The following is a 23,272-nucleotide window of genomic DNA, read 5'->3' on the forward strand; positions in this document are numbered from 1 at the left end:
TAGCAGAGCGGCCTCGAGCCCCACCAACACTTTGTGTTGTGATTACAAAATGTGAAAAAAAAACTTTCAAAATGAATAAAAATCACAGTGAACTGACCACATAGTGCCAATGTTGTACATCATTATGTGTGTGTGTGTGTGTATATATATAATAATATATAAAAACTATATATATATAGTTTTTGTGTGCGACAGGGACAATGGACAGTCACAAACTGTCCCAGACGCTAGGAAGCTAAATTCCATCTGTCCTTGGTGATCAGTGGTGTCATAACTCATAGCGACATCATCAGTGATGTCATAACCCCTACTGACATCATCAGTGATGTCATAAAACATAGTGACATCATCAGTGATGTCATAACTCCTCTGACATCATCAGTTATGTCATAACTCCTACTGACATAATCAGTGATGTCATAAAACATAGTGACATCATCAGTGATGTCATAACTCCTCTGACATCATCAGTTATGTCATAACTCCTACTGACATAATCAGTGATGTCATAAAACAGTGACATCATCAGTGATATCATAAAATGCATAGTAACATCTAAGAGACATATCCGTCATCACTACGACCTAAACGACAAAGCCAGGGATTCGTTCTAACCGGTCCGGTACTACACTACTGGACCCCTTTCCACCACACCCTCACCTGAACATGGTGATTGTTGCCACACCTAAGATTCCAAACACAAGTCACATGATCAAAATCTGCTTTTAGATGATATTGGTCTTCACATTTGAAACGCAGTATGAATGCTGTTGAAAAGCAGAGCGAACCCAACACCTGAAGGTTAATAATAATCATCTTTTTTATTTGCGACATGTTCATTCATTAAATCATTCATTCAATATAACATTGCCCCTTTCAAATACCACCCTGCATTTAAACAGCAAGTAATAAAACAAACACATGAACATACATACAGTATCAAAACAACATAAGAGCTCCTCCAACTGAGAAACAAAACGAGTAAATCGCAACACAAAAAGTTTTCAGTGCAGCAAATAAATAAATATTTCACAAGGGAGTTCATCGCTGATCCATTCATTGGTGTCGAGATTAAAAATGGCCGTCATGGACATTCAGCCCAAACAGGTTCACAACAAGCGTGAAACCGCAAATAGCTGCGGCCAGTCAGTCGTCATGTCACAATAATGTCTCTGTGCCTTTGTGATTTGTGACAGACTTTGATCATGTGACACACATGTATGTCACTAACATCCCGTGCCAGAACCATGCATCCGCTCAAAGTGAGGACCAACCATTTTTTGTGGATAGACCGACCAACAGAGTGACTTCTAAAAAAAGGTCAATCACATTCAGAGTACAACAGAGAATTCAAACTGAGATCTCTCTGTTAATACTCGATACTCTAAGCTTTGGGACAGTGAGCTGTGGAATTTAATTAATGAGGTTAGCATTAATATAACGAGGAAATTCTTAAATTTGACTGATGTTCCCTTTGCAAAAATAAAACGTGTTAATTTAGCGTATGATAAGAGGTTCACGTTGCATTCATGTCACGTGGGAGAGACGAGCTACCTCCTTGAAAACACTGTTCAGCGTTCAAGACGTACTTGGAATACTTGGGATTTGAAGAAAATGCCTTTAGTCAGGTTCATGGAATGATATATTACCGGTAATAATAATAAAAAAGAAAAACCATAACCTCCGTTATTTTGTCTTCGTGAACTCTTAATATTACCAGGGCAGGAGTTAACTAACTGGACTTGTCGATTGTGGTTGACAGACACACTAATTTTGATTTGCTTTGCTTCACTTTTTTTTGTTATTGTACGTTTGTTTTTACATTGTCTTTGTATTTTTTTTTATTCTGTAAAACAACTTGTAAACTCTGCTCAACAAAGGCACTATTTAAATAAAGTGTGTTATATTCTTATAAAATGCAATGTATTACAATACACACCGAGGGTGTATTTGTTAAGATGAAAAGGCTCGGAATAATGATCACCAAGAGCAATCACAGTCCACAGAATAATTAAATGACAGCATGTGATGGCTTCAGCACTCAAAAACACCTAAATACTTTCCAATCTGTTCCTATGGTTATATTACATGACATGAATGCAGCCTCAGCTTAATCTCAAATCTCAGGCTAAGTGTTAGGGTTATTATAACTGTATATCATACAAATGTATATTGTGAAAAAACTACGGTAAGTATAAAGGTTATCTTCTCGCTGATGCCCAAAGGGCACGCAAAGAATGCTATAATATTACAGATATACTGCTGGTTCTCGAGGCAGAGGCTTGCATCTATAAAACCGGTGCGACACTGGAGAGATCTAGTTTTTTTTTTTACATCCACCATTGACTCCCTATTTTACTCCTGGAAGTAGATTGTGTTTTCCAAACTCTGCTTAATCAGGAAATCGGTTTGTCGCCTGGCAATCAAGAGTGAAAACTTCTATGTGCTATACAAATGGTTGAGTCATGATTTTCATTAGTGAAAAGCTCACAGACTGGCGCCCTGGTTGCTCAAAGGCGTGTACCGTGTAAACACATGATTCTGGGGTCAACTCCAATCTCTCACAATCTTTCCTGACACTCTACTTGGAACGGTGTAAAAGAAAAAGAAGACAAAAATGTAAAAAAAAAAAAAAAAAAATCCTGTGTTTCCTTGTCTACAGCTGATAATCTCCAGACTTGCTTTCTATGAGGAAGCGATGGGGGGGGGGGGGCGACTGGGACCTCTGTGACTTCAGTATCACAACCCTTTACAGATAGTCTCTTAGAACAGACGAGTTGGCTTCCGCAATTTTCAAATGCTTCCGCCATACCGTCTGTACTTCGTGGGGGAGAATCATGCACCAACCGGAATGGGAAGTAGAAAGGCGGGTTTTCCGCTCATTAGTCCAATCAGAATCGCAGAAAGGCGGGTCTTCCGCTCATTAGTCCAATCAGAATCCAATATGCCGCATTTTTCGTGGACACGTGTCGTGATTGGTCGGATTCCGTCGAACTTCTTTCCTGTCTGAAGGTTTTTTTCCGAACTTCCTTGTGCATGTTCTGGGGGTGTAACGTACAGACTGTGTATAGCTGCATTCGCCGGATGTAGATGAGACAGTCTGTTTTAAGAGACTACTTTACAGATGGCTCTGTCTACTTTACTGCATGTAGCTGAAGGCATCACAGCGCCATCTGGTGTTCAGTCTTGTGTACCGTGGGTTCAGTATTGGCTCGAGTCCCAACAAGAAGCGACACTGATTTCCCTTCATTTAAAAATAACGGCAAACCGCAGAAAAATGTGACGGCGATGAATGGCACACCAAAAAAAAAGTACTTTGAAAGAAACCGTTAAGTAAAGAGAGAGAGAGACAATTGGACATTTTAGGCTGCAGGGCGAACGGGGCTTCAAAATGAAAAGTCCTTCAAGGAGCGGCTGGCAGGAGGGGGGGAAGGGGGGGGGGGCTTCAAAATAAAAGCCCTCTGGGAGTAGACTGCTGGCAGCTTCAAAATAAGAGCATACCAGCAAACAAAGTGAAATGGGGGAGTGTGAAGTACGTCATGTTTGTCCGTCTGTGTGACGAGGCAGGAGTATGTCAAAGTCAAATTCCTACACCCCGTCCGGCTCGCCGTCGCCTACACCTACATGTGTCTGCGTCACTATGGTGTCAACTGTGGCTCTGTATACGAGGCTGTACCAGGCACAATTACTGTGTGTGTGTCTGTGTGCGCGTGTTGTGTCTGAAGACCTGTGTGGCGTCAAAGCCTTCGATCCTCTTCGGTTTGTGTTTGTTCCCTTTGAGGTACGAGCGTCACCTCGGAGCAGTTCCCCCTCTCCTGGTAGAGGCTGTGATCCAGGTGGTTTGTGTGTTAAGAGCGTGTGTGTGTGTGTATGTGTGTGTGTGTGTGTGTGTCGAAGGGTGTGTGTTCTATTTAAGGACTAGCGTAGCCTCAGAGCCGTCTTTCCTCTTCAGGTACAGTCCGTGCGTGAGATGGTGCTCTCTCCTCAGGTAGGCGTAGAAATAGTCCGACACCAGCAGGATCTGAGGGGGCAAATGGACAGATATTATGACACTCATGATGGCCTCTGGGTGTGTGTGTAGTGTGTGTGTGTGTGTGTGTGTGTGTGTGTGTGTGTGTGTAGTGTGAGTGTGTGAGAGAGAGAAAGAGAGAGAGGTGTAGCTTGCTGGTTGCTGCAGCTTAATTGGCTGTCTTGCCGCCTTTCCGTTTTGAATTGGTCCAGTTGAATTTGGCCCCTCCTCTCGTCGCTGTTGTCTGCAGCGACGAGAGGGGGGGCCAATGTGAACTCGTCCAATTCAAGACAGCAAGACAGCCAATCAAGCTGCAGCACCATGCGACCAGTAGGCGCCACCAGGCGTCTACTGGTCGTGAGGATGGGAATTTGGAGGACATGAAACAAGATAACTGACCATTAGGACCGATGAAAATTACCAAAATTAGCTCAAACCCCCACCTGAGGACTTATTTCACTAGAAAGTTTGACATGAAATGTTGGTTTCATTTTTAGTGATGAGCCACTCATTAGGTACGATCAAATTGTTTAACTGAATGTACGTCTATTGTGGCCGATTCTATACATTGAACAGACTTGGATTTGGAATGACTTTTTCTTGTTTTGCAGCGTTTAGTTTTGCACGGCTTAAAGGGCAGATGGGTGGAGTTTGTCACATGTTTTTGATATTTAGCACCAGGCCGAATCCATCCAATCAGAACGGAGTATTTGACCCAGGTCTGACATGGAAAGAAGATAAACTCAATTGCAATGATACATTATCAACTGTGCAGCCTTAAAGGTCCCAATTCGTGCAGCTGTAACCTCTTAAAAACGTGTGTCTCTGGTCCATAAAACATGATTCTGGATTAATCTGTCGAAAATATAGCAAACCCGTTTGTTGTGACGGAGTTCTCACTTCCTCATCTCGTTGCTTCCCAAGAATGGTCTGTTTCTATAATATATTCAGAACTAACAGTTCCCATTGGCCGCTGAGGGAGAGCCCGCCCCAGGCTCCCAGCGGCCAATCAGATTAGCGTCTGTGGACCAGCACGCTAGGTTGCAAGTTATCGTTAACTAAACGGTACTACGCTAAAGAGGACATCTCAAAATGCCTAGACTTACCAAATGCACCTCTGCAGTTGCTGGATCACGTACAGTTGGCGTCGCTCCAGCTAGAAGTGTTAATTTTGTGGCTATAGACTAAATGGTGCAGGTAGCTTGTGTGAGAGAGACCCGCGCAGTATGCGTGAGGAAGCTAGTGACGTCCCGATTCCCCCAGATTCCCCTCTGGGCAAACGAAGCGTTTGGGGGTGTGGCTTGGAGGAGACTGCAGAGGGACGCTGGATAGGGACAAATCCAACTGTGGCAGTTCTGAGCGTGTGACCACTCATTACAGGGAGGGCTGACAGCAGTATATATGCATTTACAAGTAAAAACAGCTTTTGCACGGAATGGGACCTTTAAATCAACAGCCGGCTAAGTGTTGGTACATTTTCATTTGGTTCTACTGAGTTTATTTGTTTATTGGCAATTCATCCTTTGGACGTTCTTCTCTCCTCTAAAATTAGTTTTGGCTGGTGAAACTGTCAGACTGGCGGGAGAGTTTTGGAAGGCCACAGGTAAAAACAAAACAAAAAAAAAAAAAACCCGGGTAAAGTAGTGATTTGACCGGACTGCCAGCGTAGCTCCAGAAGCGTCACCCAGTAACTAACATACAAGTAACTTACTTCTTCCCATTGCTAGCTCCCGTCCCGTCCTACAGTACCTGTGCCACGTTGAACAGCAGTGTGATGGCGTAGTAGAAGTTGGAGTTGGCGCTGCCGGCGTAGATCCAGAGGTGCCAGAGCACCGGGAACAGAGCAGAGCAGGCCAGCAGCACGCAGCACACCAAGAAGATGTTCCTCAAGACTGGACAGGGAACACAAACGACAGATATGAGTTTTCTGCTGAGTCTGCTTCACTACGGGTTCAAAGGTCACACTCTCCAACAAACCAGAGCAGAGGTCTGAAATGAAGTGTGGTCATGATTTGGCACAGCCGCACTGTGCGCTCTTCTCCTTTAAATCTGACATTTATAGAGAGCCAAAGTCCCTCCCCTTCCAGTCAGACCCTATGCGCACGGGCCATATGAATGTTGGTGAACGCAAATTTGCATAATGTGACGGACAGAAAAGTTCAAGAGGGCTGAACTTTTTCTGGATGGACATGTCGGATAGTCACCGTCCGTTTAGCCAATCAGAGTCCAGGAGGCGTTCTCAGAGCAGAAATGGCTGAGCGGGTTGTCCGCATCGATATAACGTCATGTTATTTTACCGTTGTAAATATCAACAACTAGCCAACAGATATCAAAGCTGGTGGGCTTCATGGAAACAGCACGACTCGAACTGGGCAACCATTACATCAATCTGGTCATTCAGTTGGCATTTTATTGCCACATAAGTAACGTAGCGCACAGAGCTAACAGCTAGCTAACGCCAGCTTTCTTCTTCTCTCGGTTTATAGGCGGGTCGCTGATACCTTCAAGGTGCTTACCGCCACCTGCTGTGCAAGCGGGTCACTTGTACATGCAACGGACATACATCTATCCGTTTTATAATTCTGCCCATTTTCTGATGGATCAGTGTGGCCACGGCCTAAGTTGTAAATCAGAAAGACGACACACAACCAGTCGCATAAGTGACATCTCTCCCGCCAAGCTTTGTTGGTGTTGGTGTGACGTATATTGTGCGACATGAGATATGTAGTCGATTGAGCGGTTTCATACTAAACTAAATGTTAGGTTTCAGTGTCAGGACAAACTGCAACTTTCTTGACATGGATAGTTATTATTGACAAAATGTACATGTGGACCTCATGGCACAATTCAAACGGGATAAAGAAAAAGTATAATCTCGCTGTTCACCACCATTCATATTTTTTTCAGACCTTGGTACGCATGGCGAGGCAGGAAGTGACGTGCACTTTGGCTCTCTATTGCATGTTGTACCAGGTTTATTATTGTATGTTCTATTTTCAGTTAAACACCAACATGTCACATATTAACAATGCAACTACAAGAAAACATTGTATACGTTATTACACTCTCTTAAATTTAGCCGTTAAGAAAAATCACTGTACTGAAATGGCTGATTTCCGTCCACTCGAATAATAACTTTCTCTTGTTTTAATTTTAATTTTATAGCGCAATAATCTTGTTTGTGGATTTTTCATGAACGTATCACTGGATATCTGATTCCAATATTAACCCCGATACATGGAGGTTGGCTTCTGCTACAAAAATGACACAGGAACACTGCGAGTCTGTGTGTTATCTTATATACATTTACAAAATCTTTGGATATATGCACTTACATCTGTAGAGGTGACTCCAGGCAGGCAGGAAGGCCAGGTAGAGGGCGATGTCTCCCACTGTGGGATACGACTTAAAGATGGCGATCACCGCCAACTGCATGAAGATCAGAAACACTGGGTGCTCTCTGCAACACACACACACAGGTCAGGAGTTAGCGATATTTTTTCCCCCCATGATGGCGAAGGCTAGGCGAAGGCATGACCCGCCCCTCTCTGCCTCTGATTGGCTGACTGCACTCGGCTGCCCTCGCCTGCTTCCCAGGCGAGTCAGAAGTCATCTCAAACGAGCCTAATATATTCCATTCAGTCACTAAGCATTATTTGTTCATAAAGTGAGCAGCAGGTGCAAAACAATCATTAAATCAACAAGCATGAGATGGCAGATGACAGCATAGAATCAAAAGGTTATGTGTGAGATCAATAGCCTACTTGAATGTGTATTTTTTCTTTTCATTCTAAGGTCCTTACACATCAAGAGCGATGCGAATATACGGCACGAAATTGCGATGTGAGTTTTGACCCACCTGTCAATCACAGCCACAGATGTGTACACGTCGGAAGCGAACTTCTGAAAAATCGACCGTGGTTCGAAAAAATAAACACCGCAATAACGCTCGGCGAAACTTAATCGCACGAAAAAAACGCTCCCGATGTGTAAGGACCTTTAATGTCATCACCTTGTTTCTTCTTATTTATATTTCAATTCAAATACATGTCACTCTTGTGTTACAATGAGCTGAATTAAAGTTCAATGTAATGCATTGACCCTGTTTTTATATCACCCTTGATCATTCTCACGAGTCTTTTATGTTTGTTTTTTAGATTTCCCTATAGGCTACATACGTGCACTGCCAAGAGCAGCAGCAGCAGTAGCATTATAAACCACAGGGCCAGACTATATTAAAAACATAAACACACATGGCGTCTTTCATTCAGGCTAGCAAGCAAAACTGCTGTCTGTCTGACCCACTTGAGTCTCACCACAGACTGTAGAAAGAGATGCAGGATAGCTAAGCGAATGTGATTGGATGAACATTTGACGCTAGGCCAATCAGAGGCAGAGAGGGGTGGGTCATGCCTTCGCCTAGCCTTCTCCATCATGGGGGGAAAAATATGGACAGGAGTTAGCATGATTGACCGCCATTTTGGACAGGAAAGAACTGCAGTTTCGCGCCCCCCTGCCTACAGGGAGGGTAATAGCAGGGCTACGAATCTCACCACAGAGAGAATAATGAGCAAAGAGGACTTACTTGAGTTTGATGGACAGAGGGATGGTGTAGAAGAAGACGTTGATCTGGAAGACGCAGAGGAAGAAGAGGCGAAAGTGCTCAAACATCTCGGCGAAGAAATACCAGAAGAGGCCGATGTTCGGGGTCAGGTCCGGCACCGTGAGACTGGAGGGAGACACAGAGAGTCAAACGTCTTTTCCTTTTTCAATAAACATACATGAGACCGAGGCAGCCGCCTGAGAGAATGTCCTCCCATTGTAGGATTTTAATCATCCTTTCTCTTCTTTTGAGAGTATTCGGTCAGCACAAAGACAGACAGACAGACAGAATTCAGATGTGTCCAGACCAGTAAATGTCAGGGTTCATTCACTGTACAAGGCTTGCAGCAGCTCAACAGCAATGCCATTCACTGCAGGAGAAAGGCAGCTAAATAATGAATGAGGCCTCTGGCTATCAAAAGGACCAGTCCCAGATAGAAAGAGGGATTTTAGCCTCGTCCGTCTGGCTCCCAAAACAGCTACATTATCTCAGCCGGTCTGATCGCTCCTACATGCACAGGCTACCTACACGTTGACATGTTAGCCATTCAAAGCTACATGCACAGGCTACCTACACGTTGACATGTTAGCCATTTAAAGCTACATGCTACATGCACAGGCTACCTACACGTTGACATGTTAGCCATTTAAAGCTACATGCACAGGCTACCTACACGTTGACATGTTAGCCATTTAAAGCTACATGCTACATGCACAGGCTACCTACACGTTGACATGTTAGCCATTTAAAGCTACATGCTACATGCACAGGCTACCTACACGTTGACATGTTAGCCATTTAAAGCTACATGCTACATGCACAGGCTACCTACACGTTGACATGTTAGCCATTTAAAGCTACATGCTACATGCACAGGCTACCTACACGTTGACATGTTAGCCATTTAAAGCTACATGCTACATGCACAGGCTACCTACACGTTGACATGTTAGCCATTTAAAGCTGCATTCAGCCATGTTTTTGTGTTAAAATAAGTGTTAAATGGCTCTGTATATTCTGACAGCAATCACTGAAATAGTGTTTGGTCAGTAACTTGGAACCCCCCACCCCCCCGCTGTTCTCTATCTCTCTCCTGTAGTCCTGCAGGCAGGGCGGACGCATCTCTGCATCCGTAACTCCTAGAGACTGACGGATGCGGCGTTGGATTCGGGGTGAAAGAATACATATAGTCCTTTATAGGCATCGCCAGCCGACCTTCCCTTTCCCAGAAAAGGTCAACTTTTCTCTGATTGGATCAAAATTGGCGGCGACCTCAAACTATCCAATAGCTGAAGTGCTAAATATGGACATAGCTTACATTATGCTATTTTATGTCAGCGAAGAGATTTAATAATATGCTGAATTACAATTTTGTTTTACTTAATGTTGAGCCGCCGGCAAGGCCAACTAGGAGCCAACGGTGCGGGACACGCCGCAAAAACGAGGGCGACAGACGCACACGGACAACCCGACATGTCAGGGACATGCTATCCCTCCCTCCCTCCCTCCCTCCCTCCCTCCCTCCGCCTCCTTTCAAACCTCCCCCTCCCCCTCCCTCACATGAAGCCGTAGACGGAGGCCAGGAAGTCCCAGGAGCCCAGCAGGAAGAAGGAGAGGCAGATGATGACGAACAGGCTGCCCAGGTACATGGAGCCAAACTGCAGGGCGAACAGCCAGAAGCTGGACCGCCGCCAGTTCACCGGGATGTACTGACGCTGGGGAGGAAGAGAGAGAGAGAGAGAGAGAGAGAGACAGAGAGAATACATCAATTAAAGCGAGCAAAAATACAACTTTATGAAACCATCCTGCACTTTGGGCTGGGCAATATATCGATTTTATATCGATAGCGATATGTGGCGGCTGTAGTAGCTCGGGAGGTAGAGCCCCTAATCGCTTTGGATGAAAGAGGTCGGTGGTTCGATTCCCGCCTCCTCCATGTCCCGCATGTCGAAGTGTCCTTGGGCAAGACACTGAACCCCAAAGTGCTCCCGATGGCTGTGGCAGCACCCTGCGTGGAAGCTTGCATGAATGGGTGAAGGTACCTACTCATTGTAAAGCGCTTTGGATAGAAGCGCTATATAAATGAACACCGTTTACTATGGAGGCAAACTGAGGCTGAGGCTAGACAGCGTCTTAGATTTTGGATATAGTAAAATCGCGATATGGCATAAGTGTTGTCTTTTCCTGGTTTTAAAGGCTGCATTACAGTCAAGTGATGTAATTTTCAGAATTTACCAGACTGTTGTAGCTGTTCTATTGCCTATTGTTCTATTACCCACTTAGTCATTATATCCACATTACTGATTATTATTTATGAAAAGTCTCATTGTTGTAAATATTTTGTGAAAGCACCAATAGTCATCTCTACAATATTGCCGGAAGTATTTGGGCAGCTAGCAGCTGTACATTTTAAAACAAGGAAAGAAACCCTGTCTTTGCATTTTATTTTGATCACTGTTTTGTTTTAATGAAAGTGCATGTGACATCTCTCATGTGGCTTTCACTTACAACATTTAGCCCACTTATTAATAGTGTCATTTACCGAGATACGTATCATGTATCACCATTCAGCCTAAAAATACAGAGAAATGATTTTTGGGCCATGTTGCCGAGCCTTATCGGCACTATGACCTTCAATAGAGACACTGCGGAGCGCGTCATCATTCAGAAACCACGGCCAAAATGGGGGAAACAAACCCCCCCCCCAATCCCTTGAGCAAGGCCCTTAACCCCAACTGCTCCAGTGGAGCTGGTCAGTGGCCAGCAGATCAGACTGTGGTTGTACTGGGCAGCTTCCAGGTGTGAATGTGTGTGTGTGAATGGGAACAGGGCACTCCTGAAAAAGAGAGCATTGCTCTCAGTGAGACTCCCCCTGTATAAATAAAGGTTAAAAAAAAAAAAAAAAAATCCTGGCGTTCTCCTATGTCGCGTGCATGGTGGCATGTTGCACACAAAGATCATATATACAGAAGATGAACACTCCAACTTACTTCCTTGACAGCAAGATCGACATTTTTCTTCTCGCCAATTGTCAATGGCTTCCTTGTTTTGCTCGGGAGTACAAAAAAACTTCTATTGGAATTGTTTTACATTTATTGTCTGCGCAGCCCACCACCATAGCTTTTAGCTATGTTTAATTCAAGGAAAATTATGCTGGTGTGTGGAAGTGAATGGAGAGCTTTCCCCCCGTGATGGGCGTGTCCTATTTCATATATCAGTGTCTCTATGGCAGTTGTTCTCAAATGGGGGTCCGGGGACCAACAATTAAGCTTAGCCCAAAATCACAAATCAGAAGGTATATTTTATCTTGTAAGGGGTCCTTGGCTGAAAACCATTTGAGAACCTCTGCTCTATGGGGTATTGTTTTTGTGTGTGTGTGCGTGTGTGTGTGTGTGTGTGTGTGTGTGTGTGTGTGTGTGTGTGTGTGTGTGTGTGTGTGTGTGTGTGTGCGTGTGCGTGTGCGCGTGTGTACGTGCACACATCATACTTGCAGCAAATACAGCAGTGCCGGAGCAAAGAGAGTCAGTGGATAGATGGACTGATATGTAGCCAAGGCCAGGAACACGGCACTCAACAAGGCACTTCCTGGAACACCATAACAAACAAAAAAACATAGAAATAAAATCAATCCATGACCTCTATCTGACGTGATCATTTTGTGCTCGTGTGAATACGTCTGGAAAGATCACATCTCTGTTGTAGTTCAGAAGCATCCTGGAGGAACTCAAGAGTTTACCTTTAATAGTAGTGAGGATGAAAAGGGCGATGACGGCGTTGTTCAGGCCACAGGTTGACTTGGCGACGCAGGACAGGATGGTGAACGGGTTCAACAGGTAACTGTGAGAGAGGGAAGGTAGGGTGAGAGAGAGAGAGAGAGAGTGAAAGAGTGGATGGGGGAGGAAGAGAAAGCAGCTGAGAAGGCAATGATAAAGATGCAATAATAAAAACATATCTCAATTCTTCAAACAGGAATGATTTTGTTGCCTCAATGTAACCAATAGAAATAATGTAGTGCATATATCATGTTTACTTTTAGAGGTGTAAGATTTGACAAGCAGATTTTTGCATCGGGTTGCCATACGTCCATCATGGCTGCTTTTACAAGGGTATGGCACTAACAACATGGCTGCATGTAAGGTGCAGTCACACCTACAGCTTTTCTTTGGTTCAAACCAGAGTGGAAAAGTTAGTGCTTTGTTACTTTTTTGGTCGGTGCATTTTGTTTCACTCTGCCCAATTACCAGTGAACCAGGGCCTGTAAACACAAGTCACATACTGTAATGCCTACCCCACACTACAGGATTTTCAAATCCTTGAAGATTATAAAAATCTTGAGAGCCCACACACTACAGGACAGAGAGAGCCGATTTTTTAACATTTCAATCTTGGGACACACACACAATCGCGTCTGTTCAAACGCAACCCCACACACTAGAAGATTATGCCGAAGATTCACCTTGGAAGCAGGGCTCGACGTTAACTTTTAAAATGCCTATTCAGTGTGCGCACCGGGTGTAGTAGTGTCATTTCGTTTTCTAAACAAATTTTATTTTTTGTTTTTATAATGCATTTGCACTGAAAGGATTTGTTTAACTAATATTTGCGCGGACAGCCGCGTCCATTCGGGGTGTAGGCCTACTGTGCACGGCCAGGCGAAAACCGTCTGCACAGGTGTCTTGTGGAGGGGCGCGTCTGCTGATTTGACTCACTTTTCCGTGCGGACACTCGCCGATGCGGGAAGCTGAGACCTAAGCGCTTGTTGTAGGCTACATGCTTTGCAGTATAGCATTTAGTTTTCCGTCCCGTTCAAAGACGCACGGGTATTTCACCTCGATGACAATTTCCTCGTTCTTTGTTTCTGTGCGGGGCTGCGAGCGGACGCGGACCAGATTATTTTGCGAAAAACTGTAATGGAAACGCAGCTACTACTGGCTCTCTGCTCAAGATGCAATCGCCTGTCGGGTTGTAAATATCTAACATGTTAGATATGCCCGATTCACAATCGGGAAGAGGCAGTCTTCCCGATTGTGAATCTTTGAACCCCACACACTACAGGATCATTTGGGAAGATTATCTGCCCGACGCGCTTCAAATCGGGAGCACCCCCGAGAAAATCGGGAGGGGGGAATCTTGGCCATAATCTTGCAAATTATCCTGTAGTGTGGGGTAGGCATAAGTAGCTTGTTTATTGGACAGAGTTTTGGTGATCTGACCTCCCTCCCACCAAATCTGATTGCAGTCGCTTCACTTTAGCTACGCGTGATGCACTTTTCTGCACTGTTCCAATTTACCCTCTGTGATGTTTCATGATACCAGGTAAAAACACATCAAGATAACAATGAATATCAGTTGAGTTATCTGGTGCCACCAGAGCGCAAATGGCACAGTTCTCCAGACATGCTTGGTAGAGGGAGGTGGTACTTACAACATGGCTACTTTTAGAGGGATGTAGTACATTTCTTTGGGGCTTCTGATGAGCTCCAGACAGTCGGGAGGATAGCGGTCTGCCTCCAAGGCATATTTCTGCTTTCTGAACTGGAACGACAGAACACAGCATGCCAAATCTGTCACAACACCATTACAGAACACAGCACGCCAAATCAGTCACAACACTGTTACAGAACACAAAAGCCCGCCAAATCAGTTACAAGACTGTTACAGAACACAACAGCACGCTAGAAAATGATTGTTCAAAAAATCTATGTTCTATTTATTTATTTATTTGTTTGTTTGTTTATTTATTGATTGAATTATTCCTAAAACCAGAGATGAACAATTAGTTGACTATGATGCACAGTGTCGACTAGTGGTTTTGATAGTCGGACTCTTACCACTTGTTTGTTGTAGTCCTTCACTGCAATGTAGAGAGCCACAGCAGTGATCATATCTGCTATCTAGAGAGGGGAGAGAGAAAGAAAGAAAGAAAGAAAGAAAGAAAGAAAGAAAGAAAGAAAGAAAGAAAGAAAGAAAGAAAGAAAGAAAGAAAGAAAGAAAGAAAGAAAGAAAGAAAGAAAGAAAGAAAGAAAGAGATAAGTCAATAGCTTATATCAGTCATAGTCCCGGTTCATGGACAAAAACGGCAACAAAACACAATTCACAATAGTCTCTTTTCAAATGACTGTAAGCAGCATTTTCTTATCAGAGGGAAAGCAGTTTGACAAGCTATCCTGATGTTGGCAGATAATCCCTCACTTTCAAAATCAAGGTTCACTTTGAAGAACATCTTCTATTATATTCAGTGGTGCAAAATCCTAAGCATCATCTTTTCTCTTTTTGGCCTTAAATTCCTTTGGCCATTTTATTCCAGTCCAGAAAGAGACATGATGTATTTACAATCATGCTGCAGTTGGAATATTCCGATCAGTTAAATGAAAAACATGGAAGGTGTCATTTCTGCCATGTGTCACATGAGCCCTTTTCCCACATGCGCTTTGTACCGCAAAATGACCGGAACGTGGTCAAATGGCTGCATGTGGGAAAGGCGCCGTGCCGGTATAAGCGCGACCCCGTCGTCGCGGCCATTTCACCAGTTTTTAGCTAGTCAGAAGAGCGGTATGCTGCGATAGACAGACAGGTGAGAAAGGGGTCCAGTCATTTTCCGCTATCAGTGGGCTGTGACTTCGTGGACCAGGTTGCACACAGTAGACAGTCCAACACCAAATACACAGCTGATTGTTCGATATTCCCCTGGTGTTGCGTACCACCAAAGGACTATTGCCAGTCGCAAACGCGCTTCCAGTGGTTTTCGCCACCGGGTGATCCTGCGTGCGGGTCGGACCAGACTCAGCACGTAATACCGGGACATGCGAAAATGACGCTTCCATTCCACGTCGTCAAAATTGTTCAGAGCATCTTCCCAAAATAAATTCCCTTCTGGTCTCTCTCGCTTCCAGACGGCTCTAGTCTCACGCAGCAGCGCAGAGGTACATAATCATCAGTCATGATCTGTCCCCGGTTTAGTCTATCTTCATATTCTGCGCGACACTCTCATGGGCGAGGTGTACACACGTTACTTAATGTTCCAGCGGGCATAATCTAATCATTAGCGCACATTAAAGCAAACTGGCGAAATGATCTTGTGATAATAAGAGCAGTAGCCTATGTCAGCTTCATGTGTGTGTGTGCAGATTTTCCCCTCTCCTCTCTGCTCGCTCTCTGGCCACAGTCCGTCCTCCTCGTTCAGTCACAGCCCGACAGGGACTAAGCAACGTTGCCGACAGCCAAGGCAAGCCCGGACACATCAAATGAAGCCAGTCTGTAAAAAGTGCTTCAACGCGATGCAGGTGAACGGATAAACAAGCAAACTTATTTCACCATTCGGAGTTTTGCCGACACGTCACTCCCCACCCGCTCTGCAGTGCCCCCCCCCCCCCCCCCCCCCCCCACATACCGGCAATCTCGCTGATAGATTCCCACATGCCAGAGGAGAGGTGTGAAGGGAAATGTCCGATATTGACTTACAGGTAATTTTCCGGTACGCATGTGGGAAAACGGCTATGAATACATAGTGTTAAAGCTGTATTCAGCTGGTTACTCACCATGAAGGTGATGTCAGCGTAGTCCACCAAAAAGTGGAAGAGGTAGATGATGAGGGGGGTCTGACGGAGGAGAAGACATTTGGAATTAGAGAACAGACAAATGTTATTTTATTTTATTTAACCTTTATTTAAACAGGTAAGTCATTAAGAACAACAATTCTTATTGACAATGGCGACCTGGCAGAAGGCACAGCCTTTTGAGGGATAGGGGGTAGGGGATAAAATAAATACAAAGTTACTTAGAACAAATTAAAACACAAGTTAAAACAGAAGTTAAAACACAGTTAAAACATAGCAAGACAGACAGAGCAAACAAAACAAAAACAGTGGGAGCAGACAGGTAGGGGATAAGAGTTAGTTTAGGAAGCAGTTGCAGGTGTCAGTGAATATGTGCATGATAGAGTTCTTGAAAGCTGATTTGGAGATGAAATTGTCCAGTTTTAGTGTTTTTTGTAAGCCATTCCAGTCTGTGGGCACAGCAGAATGGAAAGACAACTGACCGATTACAGAGTGAGTTTGGGGGATTTTCAGCAGGATGAGGTTAGCAGAACGGGTGTTGTATGCGGCAGGTGCAGTATGCAACAAACTACACAGGTAGGGGGGTGACAGTTGACAGACCAAGGAGAGTTTGGTAAATTAGCATGAACCAGTGTATTTCGTGACGGGTGTGTAGAGATGGCCAGTTAACAGAGGAACATAAAGTGCAGTGGTGAGTTCTGAAAGGGGCATTTGTAACGAAACGGATGGCAGAGTGATAGATAGCGTCTAGCTTTTGCAGAGTAGTTTTGCAGGCAGATCGGTAGATGGTGTCACCATAGTCTAAGATGGGAAGAACTGTCATTTTAACCAGGGTGAGTCTAGCAGAGAGAGTGAAAGAGGAGCGCATTCTATAAAGAAATCAAATTTTTGTTTTGACCTTGGCTTGCAACTTTTTGATATGTTGAGAGAATGACAGGGTGTTGTCCAGCCATATGCCCAGATATTTATATTCAGAGACCTGCTCTAGGGTCGCTCCACTGAGGGTACTGAACAGAGGTGGTGACATGAGCACAGAGCCCTTTTTACTGAACCACATGACCTTGGTTTTAGAGGTGTTTAACATGAGGCGTAGGGAGGAGAAAACTTGTTGTAAGCTATTGAAACTAGACTGGAGCACTGGAGAACTGGAGACTGGAGAACAAACACACGGCTGATGGGAGAACAAAGCAGTCGGACATGTTTACCCAGAGACCAGTAATGTGTGTGTAGGGCTGTGCAATACAATCGATACGGAAAGATACCACGATATTTCCCCCACCGGAATACTGTATCGATATTTCATCGCTGTAGTGATTTATCGTTCTAATAAATTGGAATGAAAATATTGAATCGACTCAATTTGTCCAGTGAGTTATCACAATATAATGTGATGGACATATTATGGGACACAGCAAGTTCTATTTTCAGCTGTATTTTTTTATTTTAAGTAAATGATGCAGAGTATTGCAATATTATTTCAATATGTATTGTATCGTGACCCATGTATCGTGATACGTATTGTATCGTGAGGCCAATACCCAGCCCTAAAATAACACTTTATTAATAGCCTTGGGGAAATTTAGGACTTTGCCCCAACCTGCCTCACCTACTTCTAATGCAGTCAGTGATTTCCTACATTTCCCAGAATGCCTGTCGACAACGCCCAGAGAACGAGCCTGAACTTGTTGCATTAGTTAAACATTAAGGCTTGTCTATGATCGCAGCCATGTCCATTGCTAAAAATACTATAAATATATATATACTATATAATGTGTTGTAGCTGCATTGCATTCTGGTCTCTGTTCTGCCACTGTGGCTGAATAAATTGGTCTCTCTCCTCTTCTAGGATGGATTTCTCTCTGTATGATTGTTGAATGTCTCTTGGTGCAAATGGCGGCTCTAGAAAGAAGCACTCACCCTTTTGACTCTGAGGGACTGACGCCAAAGCCTGAAGTTTACCAAAGATGTTTTACATCCGGTAACATTTTCCCCTATCAAACTGCACTGTAGCTGCTGGAAGCATCTAGAGGTGATTAAACATTAAATCTTCTGATTCTGATGTCACCTCGTCTACAACTGGACAATTATCCACAGGAATAAGAAAAATACAAAACGATGACAGCTGTTTCTCTTTATCATTGTTTTAAAGTGGATTTTTCCTTGAGTACTTTGCATACCATGCATGTGCCCGATTGTGTTCAAGAGCAGTGTACTGCTGGCATGTGTTTGAGCAGGGTAAGATGTGTGCTTATAAACCACATCTGCAGTCATCTGTCACTTCAATGTATGTGTGTTTTGCTTATTGTGTGCGTGTGTGTGTGTGTGTGTGTGTGTGTGTGTGTGTGTGTGTGTGTGTGTGTGTGTGTGTGTGTGTGTGTGTGTGTGTGTGTGTGTGCGTGTGCGTGTGCGTGTGTGTGTGCTCTCTCACCTCATGGAATACATCTCCAGAGTACGGTGAGATTCCCAGGTCCAGCAGAGCCAGACCTTCCACCACTGAAAACAAAACAATACAACTGAAAGATGATTACGCCTCCCCATTCCACACCTTAACAAGAAACACACTGACTACTGAAACAACTACAGTGGCTTTATGTGAAGGGAAAGATATTATACATTTTGGACGATTGGGGATATATCATTATCCATTCCCAGGTTTTAAAATTGCAATTTCCTCATGCATACTACTAGCAGCTATACAGCTTCTACTACTACAATGTGTTGACATGTAATCTGGACACAAAGCTCATCTAGTTTCTCGTGTTTGCTAGTAAAACAACAGCTTAATCGGAGATGCTATACACGCCAAATCAATTGTGAGTCATGGTTTAACCAGGTTAAACAAATCAAATGACGTTATCCATTCAAAGAAATCACATCGCATCACAACAGGTGTATTCGGGTAACGTGCTAGCGTTAGCAGGTTGTCTTATAAACCACATCCTTGTAGCTAAACCTGCTTTACGAGTGTGGGAAACCAACCTAAAGCTAGCTAGTAACAGTAACAGTTCACTCAATGAGACAGGTGTCAGCGCGGCGGAGGCGAACAGAGCAGCGTCTGACCGAGAAACCCCACAGAAACACAGTCTAAACCCGCTCACCTCTCTTCCAGGCGTTTAACGGAGACACCACTTCCACTCTCTCCGCAATTAAGTCCGCTAAACTGGATCTATAAAGCGCTGCGCGGATCGTAACAGCTACAATCAAAAGTAGAGTCAAGGGAGCCGCCATCTTGACAAGGAAGCTATCCGCCCTGCGAGAGGCACGCTGGGAAATGAAGGCTTTTTTGTCGTAAAACTACACAGATTACCTACCTCTCTCTACTGTGTACTCAACTGAATTGATAAATTGTTATTATTATACATTCGAGTGTTTCAATAAAATAAAAATACTGCTAGATAGCCCATCTGTTGATAGAATTATTGCCTCAAAATTTGAGGCGCTAATTAGGGTCAAAGCAAATCATTTCCCATATCAGCAAACCAACCAAGTAACGTTATATCAGGCAATAACAACGTAATATCAAAAACCATACATGTACAGAATTTGCACTACTATGTGAATGATGAGAACTTGAAAATAACTACTGCACACTGGGTAACGATAAAGACACGACTGTGTTCTGCATTTTAATTAGCGGAACTGAAAGACTAGTCGTGGTTTCACCCCGGACGCTTTATGTGTTGGCTCAAAACACAATGACAAAGCAACGTGAAGTTACCGAAGCTACTAGACTCGACCACTGTTGTGTATCCGCTAAGGGCAGTTACCTTCTAAAATAAAGTTAACTAATCGCTCAGTCAGTGAATAATTCGTTGCACCTCCAAGCTTGTCAAAAATACTAAACCAACCAAAAAACAGAAGGGTAACGTTACTATACTCTGCTGTATGATACCCTCAATAATAATATTCAGACATCTTCCGTTTATAAAGAGAACCCATATAACCTTAATTTACTTTGAAGCCTTAAACCGGAAGTGTATGTTGCTATGCGACAACTTGACACCGCTACGCCGCCGTCAAGTCAAATGTTTCGTTTTCGTTTCATCTCTTGAAACTTGGGTGTTATGTTAACGTTGTAGTTATTTGGAGAGAAACATGGCAGGATTAGAGGTGTTGTACACTCTCGTCAGAGGCAGCGTCAGCTGTCCGCAGGACGCCGCCGTGTGCTTCGTCCACTGGGAGATGGTAAAGAGCGGATACAGGTGCATCGGCTCCGGAGACGAGGTGGGTTTAGCTAAAGCCTAGACAGACTATCTCCCTAATGCTAACCCCGACTGCTAAATTAGGCAGGTTAATGTTCCCTTGTTTATCCATCAACGTGTCGTACAGTGGTGTAGTGCCTGGAGGGCTGAGGAACTCTTAATGTATGCCTCATTTACGTAAATAAAAATGATATAACGCCCTGTGTTATAAACAGTGACTGCTCTTGCATATTTAGTGCACCCAAAAATGGCACAGTAATATCGTCACTAAACTTATACTGCTTGACTAGGAGGATCAGCTAACCTGGAGGGGTGTTGGTAATTTCAGATAACCACTTAACTCTGACATTACTCCTCATCAGAAAATACAAGTGAGGGGCTGTCTCCAATAGGCTAATTAACAAACGTTACATTAAATAACAGAATCATTCAACAATGGAGAAATGCATCATCATCATCATTACATTTTTATTTTTCATGAATTGAACCACCACGTCTTGTTGACAGACACTGACTGAGGTGCTAATCTAACTGGACGTTTTCACCATTAAACTATCATTTCTCTATCTCATTTGTTTCTATCCTTCCTCCCTGTTTGCCTCTTTCTACCCCCATTTGCTTCCCTCTTCATCTGTCTGGCTCTCGCTCTTTGTCTGTGTATCTCCTCTGCCCCTCCCTCTCTCCCCATCTCTCTCATTCTGTCTCTCATGCTCTCACTCTGTCTCTCACGCTCTCTCTCTCCCCATCTCTCTCATTCTGTCTCTCATGCTCTCTCTCTCCCTCACTCTGTCTCTCTCTCTCACTCTCTCTGTCTCTCTTTCTCTCTCTCACGCTCTCTCTCCCTCACTCTGTCTCTCTTTCTCTCTCTCACTCTGTCTCCCCCTCTCTCTCTCTCTCTCTCCCTCTCTCACTCTGTCTCTCACGCTCTCTCTCCCTCACTCTGTCTCTCTTTCTCTCCCCCCCCTCTCTCTCTCACTCTCCCTCCCCTGCAGCCTCTTAGCAGTGATAGGAAGTCAGAATTGCTGCCTGCTGACTGGAACAGCAACAAGGAGCTGTACACTCTGCGTTACCAAGGCAACGACAGCGGCACCCAGCTCATGCTGAAAGCCATCACTGCAGACCCCACCTTGATCTTCAACTTAATGGTAAACACAGCTGCACTCAACATGGCCGCCTAGGGCTGGCTATTGTTCAAAATGTTTCGCTGTCTTGCTATTTAAATGTAATTTTGATAAACAAATGTATACCAGTTAATAATACTTTCTGTGTGTATTCTGTATCTTTGATCACGTGTGTGTGTGTGTGTGTGTGTGTGTGTGTGTGTGTGTGTGTGTGTAGAACGCCAGCACACAGCAGGCAACAGACCTGACGTTGAACATCAGTGATCACATTGATGCTGACCAGCTGAACACGTATGACAGGTGAGTGTGTTTAGGGATGGGAATCTTTTTAGCTGCGACCAGCAGCTCTAGAAGCCACTCGGTCGGTCGGTCCACAAAACGTTCACGACCCTTTAGCGGGGTACAGTTTTCGGCATCTAATTTGTGTCACTTTAGGAAAGTGACAGTGAAAGTGAAAAAGTTGGAGAACCACTGCTATAGCCTATACGCGTATATGTGTGTGTGTGTGTGTGTGTGTGTGTGTGTTTGTGTTCATGCCAATTGTCTAAAGGGGTGTCGGGGGGGGGCACATTTTGAAATGCAGTGTGGCAGAGGCAGAGTAGGGCGGGCTTCCCCCACCATCCTGCATTTCGAATATTCACATGATGTGGTCGCAGCTATTGTGAATTTGCCCTTGTCTTGTTGTCATCATGGCTCAGAACTTTGTGTCAGCCACAGCCAAAACGGACCAGCATTTGGTTACTGGTGAAAGAGCTGGGAGCAGACATTGAAGAAGAAGAAGAAGAAGAAAAAAGGGGGGGTCTGTATTGAAGAGCAAAATTGATGTACTAGAACAGTTTGCTATTATTTAGCTATTATTGTATCGATGTTGAAGTGCAGATCCTCCTGTATAGGACAACGTGCACGTGATCAATGCCACTAGCTGCGGAAGAAAACGCACAGATTTACAGACGGTATACATTTCTGTCACTGAGCCGTTTTGGAACGTCAACATGGTGGAGATGCAGAAACACATAAACATAGCTTCGCTCATAACAGACCTACTCCAGTATCATCTAACTATAAAACAAGGACTCTCTTTCTGTCTGTCTGTAAGTGTGTGTGTGTCCTTCGCATATCTCCACAGCCGATCTACTTCACCCACTTGGGTTAGGGTTAGGGTTGCTGAGGAATCTGATGAAGGTCTCAGGACCGAAACGTTATTCTTTCTGTTAAATAAAACCTTTTGCATTTGGAGACAGTGTGCGGGAGTTATTTTCCTTTGATAAATTGAAGTAAAAAAAAAATATATATATATATAATCTCAAACTCTTCTTTATCAGTGTGTTCAAGGATGCGGCCAGTTTGTCAGAGAAGGTGAGGACTCAGCTGCTCCCCCTGCAGGGGAGACCGGCGGGGCGGAAGGCAGAGAGGAAGAGCCGAGGGGAGCAGGAAGAGGACGAGAGACGGAGAGGAGAGGACAGCGACCCTCTCCGCATCCCCAGCCGACGCCCTCGCCAGGGAATGCAGCCCAACTGGTTGGTACAGCCCGTCCTCATTTCCGTCCTTCATTTTCCCATAGACCTTTCGTAAAATGCTTATAGATATAGTTTTACTTGGTCAAACTAAACGATTCAGCTATATTTAGAAACAGGAGAGACCATAGAACATTTCACTTGGACCTAAACGAAAAGAAGAAGAAACAGACCATTTAAAAAGAAAAGCTTTTTTTGAATTCCCCCCCCCCCCCCCCCCCCCCAGATTGTTTTAAGTTTTGGTCTGAGAGTGAATGAAATGTTCTG

At 44.2% G+C, this 23,272-nt stretch overlaps 2 protein-coding genes across 2 annotated transcripts in view; one reads left to right on the plus strand and one right to left on the minus strand.

The window, feature by feature from the left end:
• Positions 1 to 833: 833 nt before the first annotated feature.
• Positions 834 to 19,405, minus strand: pigu (phosphatidylinositol glycan anchor biosynthesis, class U). The gene is made up of 12 exons (XM_083661905.1): positions 19,267 to 19,405; positions 18,597 to 18,661; positions 16,151 to 16,210; positions 14,444 to 14,506; positions 14,038 to 14,147; positions 12,349 to 12,449; positions 12,100 to 12,197; positions 10,173 to 10,327; positions 8,595 to 8,738; positions 7,345 to 7,469; positions 5,759 to 5,901; positions 834 to 4,021 (listed from the first exon to the last, which is right to left on the minus strand). The coding sequence occupies exons 1-12, from the start codon at positions 19,394 to 19,396 to the stop codon at positions 3,908 to 3,910; spliced, it is 1,308 nt and encodes a 435-aa protein (XP_083518031.1). The 5' UTR covers positions 19,397 to 19,405; the 3' UTR covers positions 834 to 3,907.
• A 779-nt stretch (positions 19,406 to 20,184) lies between these two features.
• Positions 20,185 to 23,272, plus strand: part of psmf1 (proteasome inhibitor subunit 1) — a 13,359-nt gene continuing 10,271 nt past the window's right edge. The window contains exons 1-4 of the mRNA XM_083661901.1: positions 20,185 to 20,392; positions 21,363 to 21,515; positions 21,709 to 21,791; positions 22,814 to 23,008. Of these exons, the coding sequence (XP_083518027.1) occupies positions 20,264 to 20,392; positions 21,363 to 21,515; positions 21,709 to 21,791; positions 22,814 to 23,008 (560 nt within the window). The 5' untranslated portion in view covers positions 20,185 to 20,263. The remainder of the gene's footprint in view (positions 20,393 to 21,362; positions 21,516 to 21,708; positions 21,792 to 22,813; positions 23,009 to 23,272) is intronic.

This window comes from Poromitra crassiceps (genome assembly GCF_964638095.1).
Source record: "Poromitra crassiceps genome assembly, chromosome: 27".
In the NCBI taxonomy this organism is placed as follows: Eukaryota; Metazoa; Chordata; class Actinopteri; order Beryciformes; family Melamphaidae; genus Poromitra; species Poromitra crassiceps.

Coding starts and splice junctions, on each gene's coding strand:
- pigu (XM_083661905.1), bottom strand. CDS start 19,396: ATGGCGGCTCCCTTGACTCTACTTTTGATTGTAGCTGTTACGATCCGC. Junction 8,739..10,172: donor GCCTCCGTCTACGGCTTCAT/GTGAGGGAGGGG, acceptor GTCTCCCTCCAG/TCTCACGGTGCCGGACCTGA. Junction 5,902..7,344: donor CTGGAGTCACCTCTACAGAT/GTAAGTGCATAT, acceptor TTCCCTGTCCAG/TCTTGAGGAACATCTTCTTG.